General features: G+C 40.0%; 1 protein-coding gene across 1 annotated transcript in view; it reads left to right on the top strand.

The window, feature by feature from the left end:
- Positions 1–19,815, top strand: part of LOC141752901 (roundabout homolog 2-like) — a 112,806-nt gene that overhangs the window by 65,085 nt on the left and 27,906 nt on the right. Inside the window, exons 6-13 of the mRNA XM_074611155.1 lie at positions 475–611; positions 3,244–3,368; positions 6,661–6,832; positions 12,942–13,147; positions 16,702–16,783; positions 16,905–17,070; positions 17,554–17,720; positions 17,818–17,939. Of these exons, the coding sequence (XP_074467256.1) occupies positions 475–611; positions 3,244–3,368; positions 6,661–6,832; positions 12,942–13,147; positions 16,702–16,783; positions 16,905–17,070; positions 17,554–17,720; positions 17,818–17,939 (1,177 nt within the window). The remainder of the gene's footprint in view (positions 1–474; positions 612–3,243; positions 3,369–6,660; positions 6,833–12,941; positions 13,148–16,701; positions 16,784–16,904; positions 17,071–17,553; positions 17,721–17,817; positions 17,940–19,815) is intronic.

The following is a 19,815-nucleotide window of genomic DNA, read 5'->3' as shown; positions in this document are numbered from 1 at the left end:
CCCCCTCTGTCTCCGTCTCCCCTCTCTCTTTTTGCTTACTCTCTCCCCACACAGATGCACTCACACACACACACATATAGTATAGCGTACTGCACAGCCCACACCACAGTGGGTGGCTCGTCTTTATAAATATTGAAATAGTGGAACAGTCAGGGTTCCAGCTGAAAGCACCTTTCATTTTGCCGTGCCTTCATCTCAGCATAATTGCTCCCCTTTTTTTTCTCTGCTTCTGCGGCAGAGTGTGTGCAGCAGGGAGTCTTTAATTGTCTTAGAAAGTCGGTCTTTATTCTATCAAAAAAATGACACAACCTACATAAAAAGCCTACATCTAAAAAACATCACACAAGTTTACACAATTCAATTTCAGTGTTTGTATTTACTTTATCTAAATGAACATTTTTTGATGTGCGTAATTGTTATTGATCATCCCGTTTTGATGAAATCAACCACTTGACTCGTTGTCGCTATCTCCAGGTATGACATCAGATATGAAAAAGAGGACTTCCTGCTGAGGATAAAGAAAGCATCAGTCAGTGATCAAGGAACCTTCACCTGCCTAGCAGAGAACCGCGTTGGGAAACTGGAGGCCTCTGCCTACCTGACTATCAGAGGTGGGTAACTGTGTGGACTCGCCTGTGGCAAAGCTCATAACCCATCCCTGATATTTTTTGTGTCTCCCAAAGCAGACTGCAGGACAATCAGTCCTTTATTGCCCACTTTACGAGCGTTATTGCCCCCCTGCTGAAAGGCTGGGCCTGGCCTCAGCTTTTCTTTTCATATAGCGGGGCTGATGTACTTGATTGCTCCAGATCTCCAGCCAGGCTCCAGATATGAACAATCTAACCAGCTCTAAGTGAACTGTTATGACTTCTCCTGGGGGGCTCATTCTCCATACCAGCCCACTCACTCCATATTTACACCATATTAACGTGAGGAGGCTACTTCAGAGTAAAGGTTGATATCGTAACAATAAAAATGATATTGCTATTTGGCGAATCAGACCCCATTGGCATTATAACTGGAGAGCGTGAAAGCATTGTTCATACACTTTAAAGGGACAGTTTGGGTGTTTTGAAGTGGGGTTGTATGAGGTACTTAGCCATAGTCAGCGTGTTACCTACAGTAGATGCGGGTCGACGCAACCCCAGTTTGGAGAAACAGACAGGAGTTACCGCCCAGAAGCAAAGCAATGTGCTGCTGTGGACGGGGCTGGCAGCAAAATGGATTTTAGCCAAGTGTACACCTTGCCGTGAGAACAGCCCTTTCTGAGAGGGAACTGAAGTCGTTGTATCCATCAATGCTCTCGCCAAAGACACCAGACTTCATTGAAAAAAACTGTAATTTTACCTCGCAGAACACGGGGATTGCTGGTCTACCGATGCCTCGATTCGTCAGTTTGTTTGTGCTATAATAACACAAACTAACTAACCGATCGAGGCAGCGGTAGACGAGCACTATTCCCACCTTCTGCGAGGTAAAATTACTGTTTTCAATGGAGTGTGGTTAGTTTGGCGAGAGCATAACGGCGTCAGTTCCCCGTCGGAAACATAGACTCTATAGCTGTCTAATGGCAAGGTATAGCGTACGCTTGAACTGATATTGATTATTTTTAGGTGGCTAAAATAGGTTTTCCTGCCGGCCCCGTCCATAGCGGTACATTGCTTTGGTTCCGTGCGGTAACCCCTGCCTGATTCTCCAAACTGGGGGCGTGACAGCCATCATCTACTGTAGATAATACACTGACTATAGATAAGTACCTCATAAAACCCCACTTCAAAACACCCAAACTATCCCTTTAAGAGAAGTAACACTTGACTTGGAACCAACCAACATGTTCTTATCACCTGGATAAAAACATCATACACACTGTACATTACATATCATAACTTTCCTTCTTTATTATTTTATATATTGGATTCTTACTCTTGTTCCTAAAACTCATGCATGAATTGTTTTATACCATGAAGAGATGTTCTAACCCAATCTTAAGATTGGTGTCAGAGTCAAACATATTTGACATATTTTGAGCAATATATCCTTTATGTTAAGCCAGATTTGTGCTTGGGTATAATAAAATAAGACATGTATAGTGAGTTAACACAGATCACTAATACAAAAGCTGCACTAAGGCAGTAAACACTGGACAAAGACATGAACATTTTTCTGAAGAAATGATCAATGATAAGGAAAAAAAATAGACCTTATCTGAATGTTGTTATATCAGCACTAGCTGTTTGGGTTTTTAATTACTTTTACTGATTAAAGTTCTCATTGGGCTGATGGTGCAACAAAAGTAATACATGACAGTAATAATTATAATTTGCTATTTACTGATTTTAATGTATTCTAAGCCTGCCCTTGTCCAAGAGACACCCGCTATACAAACAGATCTGTTAACTGTGTGAATGTGCAATTATTGTGACACAAGCGTTACAGATAAATTGTCCAGCCAGTGTTTTTTGGCAATGCTTACCCTTCCCCTCTAACATTGCCAAGGTGCCATTTCCTTGAGGCCCATGCCATCACCTGCTTTTGGTGACTGAGCTCCACCCTCCTCCCCCACCCCCTCTTAACTTCATGGATGGAAACCCAACTCCATCTCATTCATTTCTGATTTTCATTCTTATTTTTCTGTCCCTCTGTTCTACTCCTCTTCGCTTTCCTTCTCTCTCTGTTGTGTGTTAATCTCACCCACACCATTGTTGTGTCACCAGCTCGCCCCGTTGGTAAGTAAGAGCTGATCCCATTGTGCATGCGTTGCTCTCTTTCTGTTTTTGATCACACGCACACATTGTATGCATGGACTGTTGCGGCATTCCACAAACACATTCATGGAACTAATAGTGGACATGCATATCTACGTTGTTACTATCAGCCCATGACTTCCCCTGGCAGTTTGGATTTACCACCTCACTTTTTTTTCAAGGGGTCCAGATACAGTATGATTGATAGGCCCTGATTCAAAAACTCAAATTGAGAAAGACGTTAAGGCACCCTGATAATTACTTGATATCATTCATTCTGATGTTCTGGCAGCTGGATGAATGGCTTGTGTGATTGATATAGTTAAAGAAATAGTTCTTAAAGAAATAACAAAGACCTAGTGCATGAACCTATTAGCTTTGCAGCTGGACCTTCGGTCCCAGATTTTTTCTTTTAAACTAGTCCTTCTATAATATCCACTTTGAAGTCTGTGCAAGTGTGTTGCTATTGTGTTATGGTTTATTTCACCTTTAACTTCAGAGGCGCCCCAGTTTGTGGTGCGACCCCGTGACCAGATCGTGGCACAAGGAAGAACAGCTACCTTTCCTTGCGAGACAAGGGGCAAACCTCAGCCCACTGTCTTCTGGCAGCGAGAGGGAAGCCAGGTGAGGATACTGATTTTGTTGAATTTATATTGGGGCTGTCAATCAATTAAAATATGAAATCGTGATTAATCGTTCATTTTGTATCTGCTCAAAGTGTACCTTAAAGGAAGATTTGTCAAGCATTTAATACTCTTATCAACATGGGAGTGGGTAAATATACTTGCTTTGTGCAAATGTATGTATATATTTATAATTGAAAATCAATTGACACAAAAGAATGATAAATATTGTCCAGAAACCCTCACAGGTACTGCATTTAGCATAATAAAATATGCTCAAATCATAACATTGCAAACTCAAGCCCAACAGGCAACAACAGCTGTCAGTGTGTCAGTGTGCTGACTTGACTATGACTTGCCCCAAACTGCATGTAATTATCATAAAGCGGGCATGTCTGTAAAGGGGAGACTCGTTGGTACCCATAGAACTAATTTTCATTCACATATCTTGAGGTCAGAGGTCAAGTGACCCCTTTGAAAATGGCCATGTCAGTTTTTTTCTCACCAAAATTTAGCGTAAGTTTGGAGCATGATTTAACCTCCTTTTTGACAAGCTAGTGTGACATGGTTGGTACCAATATTTTCCTTAGGTTTTTTAGCTTCATATGATGCCAGTATCTTCACTAGCTTTAAAACTGAGCCCGCTACAACTTAAAAATCGCAAGTTGCGTTAATGAAATTAGTGGTGTTAAAACAAATATGCGTTAACGTGTTATTAACGCTAACCCTAATTTGTATGTATCTGGATGTATATGTGTATGATGGGGAATTAATGATTTCTCTTATAGGCCCGCCTTGCTATACAGACATAAATTCTGCGGTATCATCCAGAGCAAAGTATCTAAAATATTCAAAAAATGGGCAAAGATCCGACTAAAAGGATCAAACCAGGGGACAGCACAATGTGGTTCCGTTCCACATACAGATAATGAAGTGGTCATTTATCATCAATCTGCACCAGTCTGACCGGCCAATTCACTTAGCAAGAAACAATGTCATGTGCAGCATTAGAGTCATTAGACATAATGAAAGCAGGCTAATGTCCTTTCCTGCCCATCAGCTTGTCTGCTCGGGGTGCAGAAACATCACGACAACGCTGATGCCTCAATTTTACGAGCATGGCTGCAGGTTATTACAGCAGGATTATCACTCTGGGGGTAAACTGCCATTCAGACCTAGTAGGAAAGAGACATTGACCCACTTTTCTAACGGCATTGTACATATTTGTTGGAATATGTCAGCGATTTGAAGACATGTCTTGAACACAGCAGCGATTGCTTTAAAGTCAGTTGTGTTGGCCAAAGATGTGAAGTTAAAATACACAAAACTCTTAAATTCTTTCCCGATTGACAAAATGTTAAAGGGTAACTTCTGTATTTTTCAACCTGGACCCTATTTTCCCATTTTTTTGTGTAACTGACTAATAGGGACAATAATTTCTGAAATTGGTCCAATACTGAGGGAGAGCGCTGTAGATTGCAGCTGCTCATGGGCTGCAATGTAAAACTATTGGGGCAAGCTGGCACCGTCATTTCTGTCCACTGAAAGTTTTTGCCATGACAGGCTCTGATTTTTATTATAAGTGTCAGACATTATGGAAAGAGTCTTGATCAAGGAGAAGTCTCATTCTGAAATCTCTCGAGGTGACATGTTGCTGGAAGACAATGGTGGAATAGATACATCCAGCCAGTGCCAGTCGGGCAGAGTTTGTTGTGTTGGAGTACATAAAGTGTAGCTTAGTCTTAACTAAAAGATTTTCAATATCATGGTTGAATATTTAGATGACTTTGACAATGTGGATGAGGTCTTTAAATTCTGTCCATCTTTATGTGAGCCAGAGTATAAGGATATATTCAGATTTCACAATGAGACTTCTCCTTGAGCGGGACTTGGACAAAAACAAATAGACCGAATCAAGTGAAAGTTAAAGAACAATGTTTTATTTCTCTATATGGTCCTTTCCATAATATTGTCAGACACACTAACAATCTGAGCCTGTCAGTGGCAAAAACAAGCATTTTTAGTGAACGTAACGTTACATTGACATTGACGGCGTTTTCTCTCAATACTGGACCAATTTCAGAAATGATTGTCCCCATTAGTCACTTAGACACAAAAACATGGGATAAGTTAATCTTAAGAATAGTTTAAGTTACTATCAGTGACAGGAAGATACAAATATCATCTGCATAAAAAGCAAATATGTATATGTGCCCGTTTATTAAATGACCAAGGGTGAAAATGTAATTTAAGAAAAACATTGGTCTCAAAATTGACCCTTGGGGTACAACACAGATGAGTTTAGCAGAACCTTGTCAGAAATGCAGTATATGATTTAAACTACTCAATAATGTGAAGGATATTTGCACTAATAGTCCAAATAATATATTTAAATTAGGGCTGTCAAAGGTAATGTGATAATAATGCCTTAATGCAAATTTATTTTAATGCCACTAATTTAATTTTTGGTTGTAGCATGCTCAGTTTTATAGCTAGAGTGAAGATCCTGGCATCATATTAAACTAGAAAAACCCAAGAAATCCATTGGTACCAACCATGTTATACTACAAACTTGTTTAAAATTTTGGCGAGGAAACATTTTCAAAGGGGTCCCTTGACCTCTGACCTGAAGATATGGGAATGAAAATGGGTTCTCTGGGTACCCACGAGTCTCCCCTTTACAGACATGCCCACTTTATGATAAGTCATAGTCAAGTCAGCACACTGACGCACTGGGCTGCAGTTTGCCATGTAATGATTTGAGCATATATTTGTTATGCTAAATGCAGTATCCGACATGGTTTCTGGGCAATATTTGTCATTGTTTTGTGTTGTTAATTGATTTCCAATAATAAATATATACATACATTTGCATAAAGCAAGCATATTTGCCCACTCCCATGTTGATAAAATGGTTAAATACTTGACAAATCTCCCTTTAAGGTACATTCTGAACAGATAACAAATATGCAATTAATTTGTGATTAATCACGATTAACTATGGACAATCATACAATTAATTGAGATTAAATATTTAAATCGATTTGCAGCCCTAATTCAAAGCAGTGGAACAGTTTTTGTGTGACACAATTTTTACTTTATGAGGATTTGTGAGGATACAGTATCTTCTTCAAGACAACTAAATACTGAATTTTTCCACAAAATTTTTCACATGCAGATGGAAAATATGCTTCCTCTTTAAAGGAGGTTCCAGTTCCTACATTTTATACCTTTGGGCTACCAAGCAAGTATGCCATCCCATTTTATTTCCTTCCCACTTTCACTCCCTGTAGGATCTTCTGTTTCCCAGCCAGCCAACGCAGGGAGATAGCCGCGTCTCTGTGTCCGTGAATGGAGAGTTGACCATTTCATCTGTGCAACGCTCTGATGCCGGGTATTATATCTGCCAGGCCCTCACGGTAGCAGGCAGCATCCTGGCCAAGGCCCAGCTTGAGGTAGCAGACGGTAAGTCTGGACACACAAACTATGAGAGCTACTTTTTTTGTTTGAATTACGGTATGTGATTTAACAGCACCAACATGCGCTAATAGCAATTATGTTTTGAGCCTACATTCTATTGTTACGCCATGTTAGTTTAATTACTGTATGCATTAGGAAAAGCCCATGCACAATGTTAGTGAATACAAAACACTATTGCATGATTGCAACGCTGAATACACAGGTCATTTCACCAGAAGGGATTTCTCCATAACTGGTAGGCAGGCTTGGGGAGTAACAGATTACATGGAACTACATTATGTAATTAGGATACCAAAAAAATTTAACTGTAATCCATTTCAGTTACAGAAAAAAAGACATAATCAGATTTCAGATACATTTGGTAAAAAATGGGGATTACTAGCAGGATTACAATTTTAAAATACATTTAACATAAAGCCGTCAGGTAGAGATAGTCGGTGTAGCTCTTGTTAGTGAAAAAAATGCTTTTACTGGGTGGAAATTTCGCTATTATTTTGTATGTAAAGCAGAAAAGAGGAACAATATCACAGTACAGCGCAAGTTATCACAAAGCAGGATGGTTTGCGCATGTTCCAGTTCATCAAGACTATTCTTTTTGCCGAGAGGCATCCCAGCGTGAAAAGACGGTTCGTAGGATATGATCAAACTGCTTCATATTTCTGGTTCCAATACAGGAGAAAAAAGGGGAATTTGTAAGGCTTTACTGAATAATTCAAAGCTTCATTCATAACATTGACATTAAAATGATTATTATTTAGCAACGCCCACAAACATTCTGTGCAAAGTCCACCTTCTCTTCCCTCTGTCTCTCTCACAGAGCGAGCAACACGGCGCTCAGGCATCTCCGTAATTGTCAGAGATGCCTGAGCAGAAATTTATCAGCTATAGCAGCAATCTAAAAGCACCATAAATTACATTTATATAACCACAATAAGACACAGTAAAGCCCTAAAAGTTTGCATGTAGGTTAATTGAATTGAATTTTTATTGGTACTTCTGCTGCTCCCAGTTAAAATCCGGTAACTAATGTGCCAATGATTCAAGTCCTTGGATGATGACGGCATTTTTACAGCTGGAAAGCAGAACTTGCACTGTACTGTGATGTTGTTCCTCTTTTCTGCTTTACATAAAAGATAGTGGCGAAATTTCAGCATTTTTCTTTTCTCTTGTCTTTATTTGCATATTTTTTATTGAGGTAATCCAAAAGTAACTGAAAGTAATCAGATTACATTACCTTTATATTGTGATGCTTGGATTAAGTTGTTAATTACATTTTTTAACAGGTAATTAGTAATTGTATTGGATTACATTTTTAAAGTAACCCTCCCAACCCTGCTGGTATGTGACAGAAACACCACTGATTTATCCCTTACCAAAAAGAAGTTTATTCAAGTGTGCTAGTAGTATACTTCTTTTAAACTTAAATTAAGAGAGTATAATTGCAGTTTACTTATTATGAACTTATCAGAGATATACTTACCAATAGCGTACGTAAGTATACTTGGCTCATACTGACAAATATATAGAAAAGTCTAAGTATACTTGTCTCATACTGATAAGTATACAGAAAAGTTTAAGTATACTTGGCTCATACTGACAAGTATACAGAAAAGTCTAAGTATACTTGGCTCATACTGACAAGTATATATAAAAGTCTAAGTATACTTGACTTATACTGACAAGTATATATAAAAGTCTAAGTATACTTGGCTTATACTGACAAGTATACAGAAAAGTCTAAGTATACTTGACTTATACTGACAAGTATACAGAAAAGTCTAAGTATACTTGGTTTACAGGCCTACTTGTACTTAATCTTTTGATTGAGATATACTTAAGAACAGTATAATTAAGTATTCTTGCCTTATCGGCCTACTTGGCTTGTCGTTGTGCGTACGTTTTGATATCGTAGCCTATTTAAGTGTGTGAATGATTTATACGAATTATGACATCAGTTTGTAACTACAACTGCTCTCAACATGTTCATATTCCTGTCATTATTCCTGAAGTCACAGGTTTGTTTTAGCATGTTGTTTAGTATGTTGTCGGGGTAGCATACGAACAACACACATTAATAGCCTTGTCACAAGTATTATGTATTTGTATTTGATGCATTTTTATCGTGGTGCATACTGGGCTTTAAAATTATACAAAAAAAACACACGCATAAGCTTGCAGCACTGTTCAGACCTAATAAAACTGTGAATAAATCAAAGCCTATTTGTCTACCCACGCTCACATTGCCAGGATGAATCTATACAGTATGTTCTAAAAGCCAGTCACCCACAATCATCCGTTTTAATTATCACCTCACTGTGGTAAATGTGAATGGCCTGAAAAGACTGAAACTGTATAAAATAAAACTGTCTACTTGATGGAGAGACATTTTAAAAAAAAAATGTGTGTGTGTGTGTGACAAAGCTTTAATGTCAACATTAAGTGCTGAGCCGCTGCCAGCTGGGAGCTGTTTATGCCCTTCTCTCCATTTATTTCTTGGCTTTTTCTGCTTTTCCACACATTATTAAATTAACATCTGTTGAAGTGTTTTTGGATAGGAAATGACTCCTGTTCTGTCACTCGGAGGAGACGGATCGATATCCAAATGGTTGGTGCCGAGCACGAGGGAAGGGAGAAGTGCTGTTGATTGATGGCTGTAAACGGAGAGTTGCCGTGATACTAAGTGGAGCTTTGGAAGCTTGACGGGACGTTTTTAGAATTACTCAAGATTAGGGGTGTCCAAGAGGGTCCTGCACTGGAAGTAAACTTTGGATGTGCTCCATCCTGTTGCGTCAGATGTGTGACTGACAGGTTTATTACTTATCCAGTCAGACTTGAGAGAAGGGTACGTGCTAAAGTGATTCTTGTGCGAGTACAGGGCAGTTCTCCTGACCACTATAAGAACAGCTTTTGTGCACTGTAATGCGCGTACACTGGCTTGCAAGCTGAGGAGGGTTGTGTGTGAGGATTGAAACAGAGGCATTGTATTTAGCCAATTCTTGCTGAAAGTTGTTTGGAACCTGAGCATACTGATAGACAGTTGAGATGCAGCGGACATGGTTTAACAAGTTTCTATGGATGTGAAACTGGGTCGCCATTAGAATCCAATGCAACTGCTGGGAATCCAAGCTGACCACGGCCGCTGCCCTCCACGTACTGTAGGAGCAAACCGCACTCTTTTAAAGCCGTACTTCAAGCCTACAGGGATTTGATACTAGACAGTGCTTGAAGTGGAAAAAAATAAGTGCCAGTACTCCCCTTATTCACATGTTGGTGTGTGTCTGCCTGCCGGTATCAGCAATCATTATTACATTCTGAGTTTCTACAGTGAGTAAAAGATACTTGTAGATATTGGGGATCCTCGCCCAAGAAAATTTGATGGTTCTTGACTTAAAAGAACAGTGTGTGACATTTCAGGGGATCTATGAAATAGAAATAGAAATGAAATAGAAAATTCATAGCTATGTTTTCATCAGTGTATAATCACCTAAATCTAAGAATCATTGTGTTTTTGTTAGTTTAGAATGAGCCCTCTATATCTACATAGGGAGCAGGTCCTCTTCATGTAGTTCGCCATGTTGCTCTGCCATGTTTCTACAGTAGCCCAGAACGGACAAACGAAACCACAGGTTCAGAGAAAGCCTTTCATGCTTTTACCATCATTTCATGTTACCTGAAGGCCACCGTAGTACTCCGACAAGCTTGTGAAACTACGGTAACCTGAGCCACAGAGTGAAAAACTGTGGTAACGCCAGCCGCCGTCTGACTTCTGCTGCCCCTACAGTAGTGTTATTATGGTAAGGATGGCCTCTAAGCGAGGTGAACAGCGTTACCATGGTTTTGCACTCGGCGGCTCACGTTACCGCAATCTTGGAAAGGTAGGAGTGAGCTGAGGGGTATTCAGTTGGTTGCAATCTGCAACAACACCACTAGATGCCACCAAATCCTACACACTGTACCTTTAAAACTATGCAGTTTGATTGTGTACCATTATTATTACTAGTTAAATAATTATTTTATTACTAACACTTATCACAGCCTTCGTCTGAACATTTAATTCTTCTGGAAATGTTTGGCCCGTAAAATCATATTCAGTAAATCAGAAGAGCAGATTCAGAAAACCTTTAAATAATGTTTCATTGATTATATTTGTCCACAAAAAAAAGGTTATGATGAATAGTTCACTAATTACATTACATTACATTAAGGAATAAGGTGAACATTGTATCGATAATTTACAGCACCCTCGTTCTCATCCCTGTCGGCTCGTCCAGATGTTCTCAACATTGTTTGTTATATCCATATGGCATATGAGGCACTGCACAAAAGGCTGGCACTGTGCCTTATAATGGTAGGAAAAATCCTGCCAGAGAACCTGATATGGAGAGGGCAGAGAAGAGTACCGGTGTAAATCTGTGACCACCGAAATCTGTGACCGCAGAGAGCCAGCAGCATATGACATCACCGTTTTGACGTCTGTCTTCAGAAAATGCGACCCCACTCTGCTTATCTTCAGCTTTTCTTTTAGAGTTTTGTGAATATATCTTCAAAGTAAAAGTATTAAAATACATTTATGTTTTTTACCAATTTAGTTTTGTGTATTTTCTGTTACATATTTGCGTCATTTATTACACAGGTACAGTGAGGTCACATTTTCTGACGACAGCCGTTAGAAATGTTGACCTCATGTGTTGCTGGCTCTCTTTGGTCACAGATTTCGATGGAACACTGGGTAGTTTGTGAGAAGTGTATTAATAACAAACATTCTCTCAACTCAGTAGGAGGCATACAACCAGTAGTTAAGTCCGCATCCCTTTTATCTGCAAACCCACTAAAAACAATTCAGTATATTTTACAGCCTGAGCAGCCTCTGGTTCTGATAAGTGATAAACAATCTCCAAAAGCAACATTTTATTATTACCTTTGTCACCAAAGCCTGGAGTGTATTATTTCATTTTTTACAGGACTACAGCTAAATTAGGAACAGCAATATGATGTTGTTGTTGTTGGCTCTCAGTCGCTGGGGGGGGGGCGGGTAATGATAGCTTGCTATACAGTAGATGTTTCCTGAAAATGCAATACTAGACTGTCTGTCTTTAGCCAATATAAAGACTAATGCTCAACTGAAGTTCCCCGTGAAAGGCTGATTATTGAAGCATTTATTTCATGTTCATAACACTGTCACATATCAGTGAATTCCCAATAAATGCGTGTCAACAACACACTGCAGATGACGTTTATATTGCCACTTAAATGCAAATCAATTCAGCCTTCTATGTGGTTCTGTACTGTACCTGCTCCTAGTTGTTCGTGATTTTTCTCTGCCATTCTGCTCGAGTTGCCATGTTCCTCATTGTGCTGAAGGAGGTGTGATGGAAGATAAGGCAGGGGGAACCTGCTGTAAACACTTGTACGTACGGAGACAGACCTGATAACAGTGGAGAGCAGCGGCGAGGAAATTGGAAGCGGGGGGGTAGTTACAAGACCTAGAGAGCTTCAACACTCCAGAAATTACTGTTGCAGAGTGCAGGGGCTGTTTTCTGGATGATATAACATGCTTTAAAAAGCTTTAAAAGAGATGTATTGTTGTTCTGCTCGGCATGCTAATTTAGAGTTAAGTTTAGTGTGTGTGTTAGGTGGGGGGCGAAGAGGAGGAGGTGAAGCCATGAGTCAGAGTAGGAAGAGAGAGGACAGGCATGAATGTGTTGAGAGGTGTTATAAAGAAGGTATGGTAATTAGCACCACGGGTGAAGCATCGTTAATCCTCACCTAGTAATTAAAGCTCAAAGGTGTGATGCAGTGCCATGAGCACACTGCCTTACTGTGGAAAAAGGCCCACAAAAACAGTCACTTTCTCTCACAACATATCCGCCGGATTGAACCCTAACATCTTGGGCCTGCAGTCACTAATGCAATTACTGCAATCACAAATTAACACCTTGTGATAAGGTCATGTTTTTTTTGTTTTTTTATCCACAAATCAGGTAAAATCTAACCAGAGTCATTTCTAGATGCCAAGGCCATGACATCAAAATAACAGTGGTGGGAATGTGCGTTTAAAATAAAATAACACCTGTTCCTTGATTATTACCCTTAGCCCTGAAGGACCGCCCTCCGCCCATTATCCGACAAGGCCCGTCCAACCAAACGCAGGCCTTGGGAAGCGTGTCCCTACTCAGGTGTCAGGCGTCGGGGGACCCGGAGCCCACAGTCACATGGCGGAAGAATGGCGCCAGTCTGCTTGGAAAGGACCCGCGGTTTTCCCTGCTGGAGCACGGCAGCCTTCAGATCCAGAGCACCAGGGTGGGTTACACTGGATTACAGAGAAATGCATATATATTGTACATGTAGCATTACAGTACGTAGCACAATGGCTTACAAGTTGAGGTGCAGCTCAGTGCTGTTTGTCAAGTTATTATAGTCATTCATAAGAAATAATAATTAATTTATAATTTAATTAATTCATCAAAATAAATTGTGAAAGTGTATCAGGGCTTTGAACATGAAGATAGAAGTATATGATGGCCATGCTTTATTATGTCTCATAATTTGTTGTAGCAATTTCTGGGTTGATGCCATTTGCTACACAGATTTGGTTTTTTTTACCACTCGAGAATTGATAAAAAATTATCAATAATCCCTCCCAAATACCACATTAAGACACCAAGACCTCAAGGAACACCATAGAAAAAGACATGCTGGGATTTTGGTATCGAAAACTTTTGACATTTGGAAATTACTGCAAGAATTTTATTTTTTGGTGATTGGATGGCGAGAAAGTCTGTCCTGGAAACTGCTCAGAAACCCCCTTATTGTCAATATATCTAGGGAAGTCATACATACTCTGAATGCCCTATAGGTCTCTAGTTTGTGGATGTAAAGTTTCATGAGGCTGTGCTTATCCTAGAGGTCACCACAGGTCATTTTATAAAGTGATGTCAAGTTTTAAAATAAATGGTCACACTGCATTGAAATGGCTACTATGGGGACTAACATCATCACACATGAATACAATTGGGCTCATTGGATCCACAAGAGTCTCAGAGTCATACAGAATTTATGCAATTCTAAGACATTTAGGGACCCCAGTATGCAGAAATATTAAAATACACCATTTTAGTACAGGTGATAACAACACATTTGTACTGCATGCAAAACTGTTCTAGTTTCATTTATGATATCAGTATCTTCACTCTAGCTTGAACAACTTCTGAAAGACAGAATAGCGGCCGGTCCCGCCGGGTGTTGAGGGGTTAAAGGGGAATTCCAGTTTATTGCAATTTGGGTCTTTGTTTTTGTAATTTTTACCCTAAACTCGTATATGATAACATCACCAAAATAATTGCTGAGATCTGGAACCACTGTGACTTTACTACAATGAAGCCTTCCTTTTTTGCTGTACCTGAAGCGGTCCAAGCAATTGCAGCAATCAAGTTTCATTGGCAATGGTTCTATCTGGACCTGAGGATTAATTAATAAAAACAAAGGATTGCTAATTAGTCTTTGAGAGAATTTTTTTACCCCAAAATGAGTCGTCTTCTACTCAGCTCCATATCAGTTGAATCTCTTGTAGATGTGTGGCTGCAAATAATCACACTGTGCACACATTTCACATTTTACTAACCTGCAAGTTGTACTTGTATACAGTGTAATGTTTCCTCCTCAGCAGGAAGGACTCCTATAGAGTGCTCCAGGGATGATGTATTTTTGTAGGCCAACCAGGAAGTTAGCATCACCCTGGGTTTCCTAGACAAAAAGCCAATTGGACTTTTCAATTGGGTTTTGGATTATTGCAGAAAATAAGCTCTGTGTTAAACAAACGTTTATGATACTTAGACGTTTTGTTCAGCAAGATAATCTTCACAAATAAACCAAATTTTTATGATTTTTGAAGTGTAAATGCAATCCCTGGAAGTAAAAAGCTAACGTTATATAAGCAAACTACGTCACGGACGCATGAGCGCAAGTATACACAACTAGGCTGTAAAGGTGTATGAGTCATTCTCATTTAGCCACTTGTTAGCAACCACCTTTTTTAAGACGCATATATGCTTCAAAATTCACTAGTGGGATATTTACTGACGTATTTTATATTGTAGAACAAAATGTTAAAATCTCTTAAGCTTGTGTTGACCACAGACCTTATATTGGGCATCTAACTAAAAACCCATTCAAAAAATACATTGACCATTGAATTGCTAACTCTTTTCATGGTTTTAGGACTCATTCCTGTAGCCCTCTATTTCTATGTCTGTGTTTCATTATTTTCATGACCTACCTTTCACTGCACTGTCAATGAAAACAACCATAAAAAAGGATCTACATGTATTGTACAAACATAGATACACACAAAGAAAGTTTTTTTCCATTGCATTTGAAAGAAGAAAGAGAACTTCTCCCATCTGCCAGCTGATGTCAGCTGAATGTAATTCAAATGGACAAGCGCAGTCAGGTTGCTTTTAAAAGATGAATAGCGAGTATTGATTTTTATAAGTTGTTAAACGCCTGCTATTTAGTTTGAATCTCTGAGGCAGGAGTTAGACTCAAGGTCTCAAGGACGGGGACAAGTGAGTGGAGTCTAAAGGGGGTAATATAATGGAGGGAGTGCAATATACAGTGTCCTGTCACAGTGTCAAAGTGCTCTTCCTGCGTCACTCTCCCTTCGACTCCCTCTTGAGAGATAGCACAGTTGTGAGTGGCTCCTGAGGCATTGCCAATATAAAATAGATTGTCATATCTCTTATTCCCTGTGTCAGCACTGATGATGATAATGCTGATGGCTCTGGGAATAGGGTGGGTGACTATTATTGGAGGAAATCAATTAAGAAAATTAATGTCAGCTCTTACTGGGCTCTTTTTTTTTTTTTCATTGGCCGCCGTTAAAGTTTCCACATCCACTCTCCGGCTTTTCTCGAGCCAAATGCAGGCCAGTGGAGGTTAATGCATTTTTACTGTACTACTAGCTGCGAACCTCCTTCAAAAGCCCAGAGTGACGTAAGGAGCTTGTAGAAGCCATCTGGGATCAGACTCACTAAGACTATTGGATTCACTGGAACACAGCAACAGAGCACAGCCATGAAAATCTGCATTATCTGTATTACAGAGGAAATCTTTATGGGTCAGTTTCATAGTGACAGCTTCACCTAACTCTTTGGTTTTTGGTAGGGCTGTCATAGTTAACGTCATAATAACGCGTTAATGTAAATTTGTTTTAACGCTACTAATTTCTTTAACGCATTAATGCAACTCGCGTTTTTTAGGTTTTAGCGGGCTCAGTTTTAAAGCTAGAGTAAAGATACTGGCACCATGTGAACCTAGAAAAACGCAAAGGAGGCTAAATAACACTCCAAACCTATGCTAAATTTTGGCAAGGAAAACCTGGCATGGCCATTTTCAAAGGGGTCCCTTGACCTTTGACCTCAAGATATGTGAATTAAAATGGTTTCTGGGTACCCACGAGTCTCCCCTTTGTTGGGTTTGTGTTTGCCATGTTATGAGTTGAGCATATTTTTTATGCTAAATGCAGTACCTGTGAGGGTTTCTAGACAATTTGCCATTGTTTTGTGTTGTTAATTGATTTCCAATAATAGATATATACATACATTTGCATAAAGCAAGCATATTTGTCCACTCCCATGTTGATAAGAGTATTAAATACTTGACAGATCTCCCTTTAAGGTGTATTCTGACCAGATAAAAAATTTGCGATTAATTTGCGATTAATCACAATTAAACATTTTAATTGATTGACAGCCCTAGTTTTGAGTGTTAAATTTAGTTTCTGTTGAAGTTTTCATGCTGCAGATTAAATGGGAGCTTGTTTGAGCATTAATGATAATACAATCTGTCTTCCTTAGCTGTCTGATTTGGGGTTGTACACCTGTGTTGCCACCAGCTCCAGTGGAGAAACATCGTGGAGTGCCTACTTGGATGTCAGAGGTCTGCTGATTCATATTTAAAATGAACACAGTTTAATGCATATCAAGCATAACGTCGCACGATATGCTTTTGCAGTTGCAGGTATTAATTTTGTCTCTCTCTACGTTTCCCTCTCTGTCAGACTCCACTGACCTCTTAGACTTCATGTCTCACAACGCCACGGCCCTCCCAGGGCCGCCCTCCAAGCCAGAGGTCACCGATGTTACCAAGAGCAGTATCTCGTTGTCATGGGAACCGGGGCCAGAGGCGGGCTCCCCAGTGTCCTCCTATGTCATTGAGGCCTTCGGGTATGTCTGTGACCTATGGCCTCTGGCTACGTTTAGTGACCCCAAACTTTCATGGCAGTTGGTGTTTCTATAGGCATTCAATCAAGCCAGGGCAATTTCCAAGCAGGATATTCTGAATGGCTTACAATTAATGTTAAAAAATATTCTGGTATTTAAATTTGAATGTTAATTATTTGGCAAATAAAAGCTCACTTCCAGCAGAAAATGATTGGCACATGAGAATTAGCTTTTTTCTTCCCTTACCAGCTAGTTAAAGGACTACAAAGGCGTAGCATGAGTCATGATTATTCTTTTTGACAATGACAGGAAGTATTTCATAAGTGAGTATGGCATGTCATTACTGTGTGACATGTGGTTTTTGCTTCCAGTCTCTAGGAACACGGCAGAATCAGTGTCGCCCCAAATAAACTGTCTAGATTACTTCTATAGTAATGATGAGATTCTTCCTAATTAATTCTATTTCATCATGCTCTCTCTCTACAGTCAGTCAGTGAGTAACAGCTGGCAGACAGTGGCAGACCATGTGAAGACCACCGAATTCACAGTCAAGGATCTGCGACCCAATACTGTCTACCTGTTCATCATCAGGGCAGTCAATGCTCAAGGGCTCGGGGACCCCAGCCCCATGTCTGAGCCTGTCCGCACTCAAGGTACAGAAATAAGATTGTATTTTAATGGCTTCTTAGCAATACGCATCAATATTCCACTCAAAATGCCTGAATTTCTTTCTTTCTTTCTCTCTCCCAGACATTAGTCCCACAGCACAGGGAGTGGACCATCGCCGCGTGCAGAAGGAGTTGGGAGACGTGGTGGTCAGCATGCATAACCCCGTGGTCATTAGCTCCACTTCAGTGCAGGTCACATGGACTGTGAGTACTTATATAAGATCTTTTCATAGACTGTATAAAAGAAGTGGACGTAGTCACGTGACGTAACCCATTAGTTTGTGGACTGCCGTTTTGAAGCCTCGAGTTTGGGATTTTGGCTGTCGCCATCTTGGTTTTTTGCAACCAGAAGTGACACGATTCATTAACGTAAAGCTCTAAGATGAAACACGGACAACTCCCAGACCGGACAATGCCGTGGTAGCGACCTGTCAATAATTAGGTAGCCACGCCTTAAAGTATACCCTGCTTTATGGTCTATTTGACTCTAAATGGGACCATATTTTACTAAATGAACTGTATTGAAGAAGACTTGAGACTAACGGTTGAGACCATAAACTCATGTTCACAATGTTTACTGAGGTAATAAATCAAGTGAGAAGTAGGGTTATTTTCTCACAGACTTCTATACAATCTGACTTGTTTTTGCAACCAGAGGAGTCGCCCCCTGCTGGCCTTTAGAAAGAATGCATGTTTAAGGCACTTCCACTTTGGCTTCCACTTTTCAGAACCAGAGTTCCCCACTGCATTTTTTAAACATTTGTGGTGATTTATAGTAGCTTCAGAGCAGCAAAACAAGTTTCGCCCAAGCTTGTTTGGGAAACTTCATACTTGGCATGTCTCTATGTTTTGGATTAGCTGGCACAGGCACTGAATAAACATTGAGGGATGGCTACACATTCATAGTCTGAGCAGCTGGTGCTCCATCAATTTTGAATGGTTTGAGGTGATGCAGGAATCAAGACTAATGTTTCTATTCAGGACAAATACATCACCATTAGGTGATATATGTGTCACTTCTGGAGGCAGTTCGCAGTCAGCCCTTTATCTGGGAAATGTTATTCCTGTCTGCTGGCAAGGTGTCCCCACTGTCTGCTGCTGTAGGTTAATGACACACCTAGGATGGGTTTACGCTAGTCTGCTATTTCACGCTTGTCTGTACAACAACAGTGACAGGATGAACCTGCGTTTGCGGTTGATCTGAATGGGTCTGCTGTCGTGTTTCGACCAGGCTCCATTTGCAGGGAACACACTCATTCATTACCCAATGTCAAGCAAAAGTGTCCTTGTGTGCACTGTTGGATTTGGTTTGAAGTCTTTGTTGTCCTGTGCATGTGATGTGGGAACAGTTGCACAAATATCAGACCCGAGCTGAAGCCTTGCCGTCTCTGATCAGCTGTCAATCACTCGTGAACTCCGATCAAATGGTCAACCTAGGGAGTACTGATCAAATATGAATCAATATTCTGTTACTGAAATGCCTATTTCTCACATAAAATGTTTTCAGAAACATCTTGTAGTGTACTGTTTAGCTGTAAAATGAGAAAGTTTGTGACCCCTTGTTGAGATAAGTTGAGGCAATACCAAGCACCGCCCACCAGCCGGAGCAAACTTTCTCATTTTTACAGCTAAACAGTACACTACAAGATGTTTCTGAAAACATTTTACGCAAGAAATAGTCATTACAGTAACAGAACTTTGATTCATAATTGATCAGCGCTGCTTATTTTGACCGTTTGTTCGATGTTCGCGAGTGATGACAGCTGCCTCCGTTGAATGAACAGCCATTAGGAACGCTCTCTCTCTGAAATAACTTAGATTTTTTAAAGCTTGAAAACAGAGCCAAGAGGAGGTGCATAAGTCTAGTTTTCTCTCAGAACAATTGAATTACAATATGTTGAAAGGTTAATATGGAATTTTTGCCCAATGATGCCAAAAATATTCTGCCTACTGCCGCTTTAATTGGGCAATCTGTTACTCCGCTAAATGTCAGGTGACAAAACAGAGATGCAGCAAAGTGCCGCTCACCTAGTTGTAACCACAATCTTCATTCCAGACTTCATCTTCATTCATTCTTCAG

The sequence above is a fragment of the Sebastes fasciatus genome, chromosome 16 (assembly GCF_043250625.1).
Source record: "Sebastes fasciatus isolate fSebFas1 chromosome 16, fSebFas1.pri, whole genome shotgun sequence".
Lineage (NCBI taxonomy): Eukaryota > Metazoa > Chordata > Actinopteri > Perciformes > Sebastidae > Sebastes > Sebastes fasciatus.
This window is presented reverse-complemented; position numbering and strand designations above follow the sequence as displayed.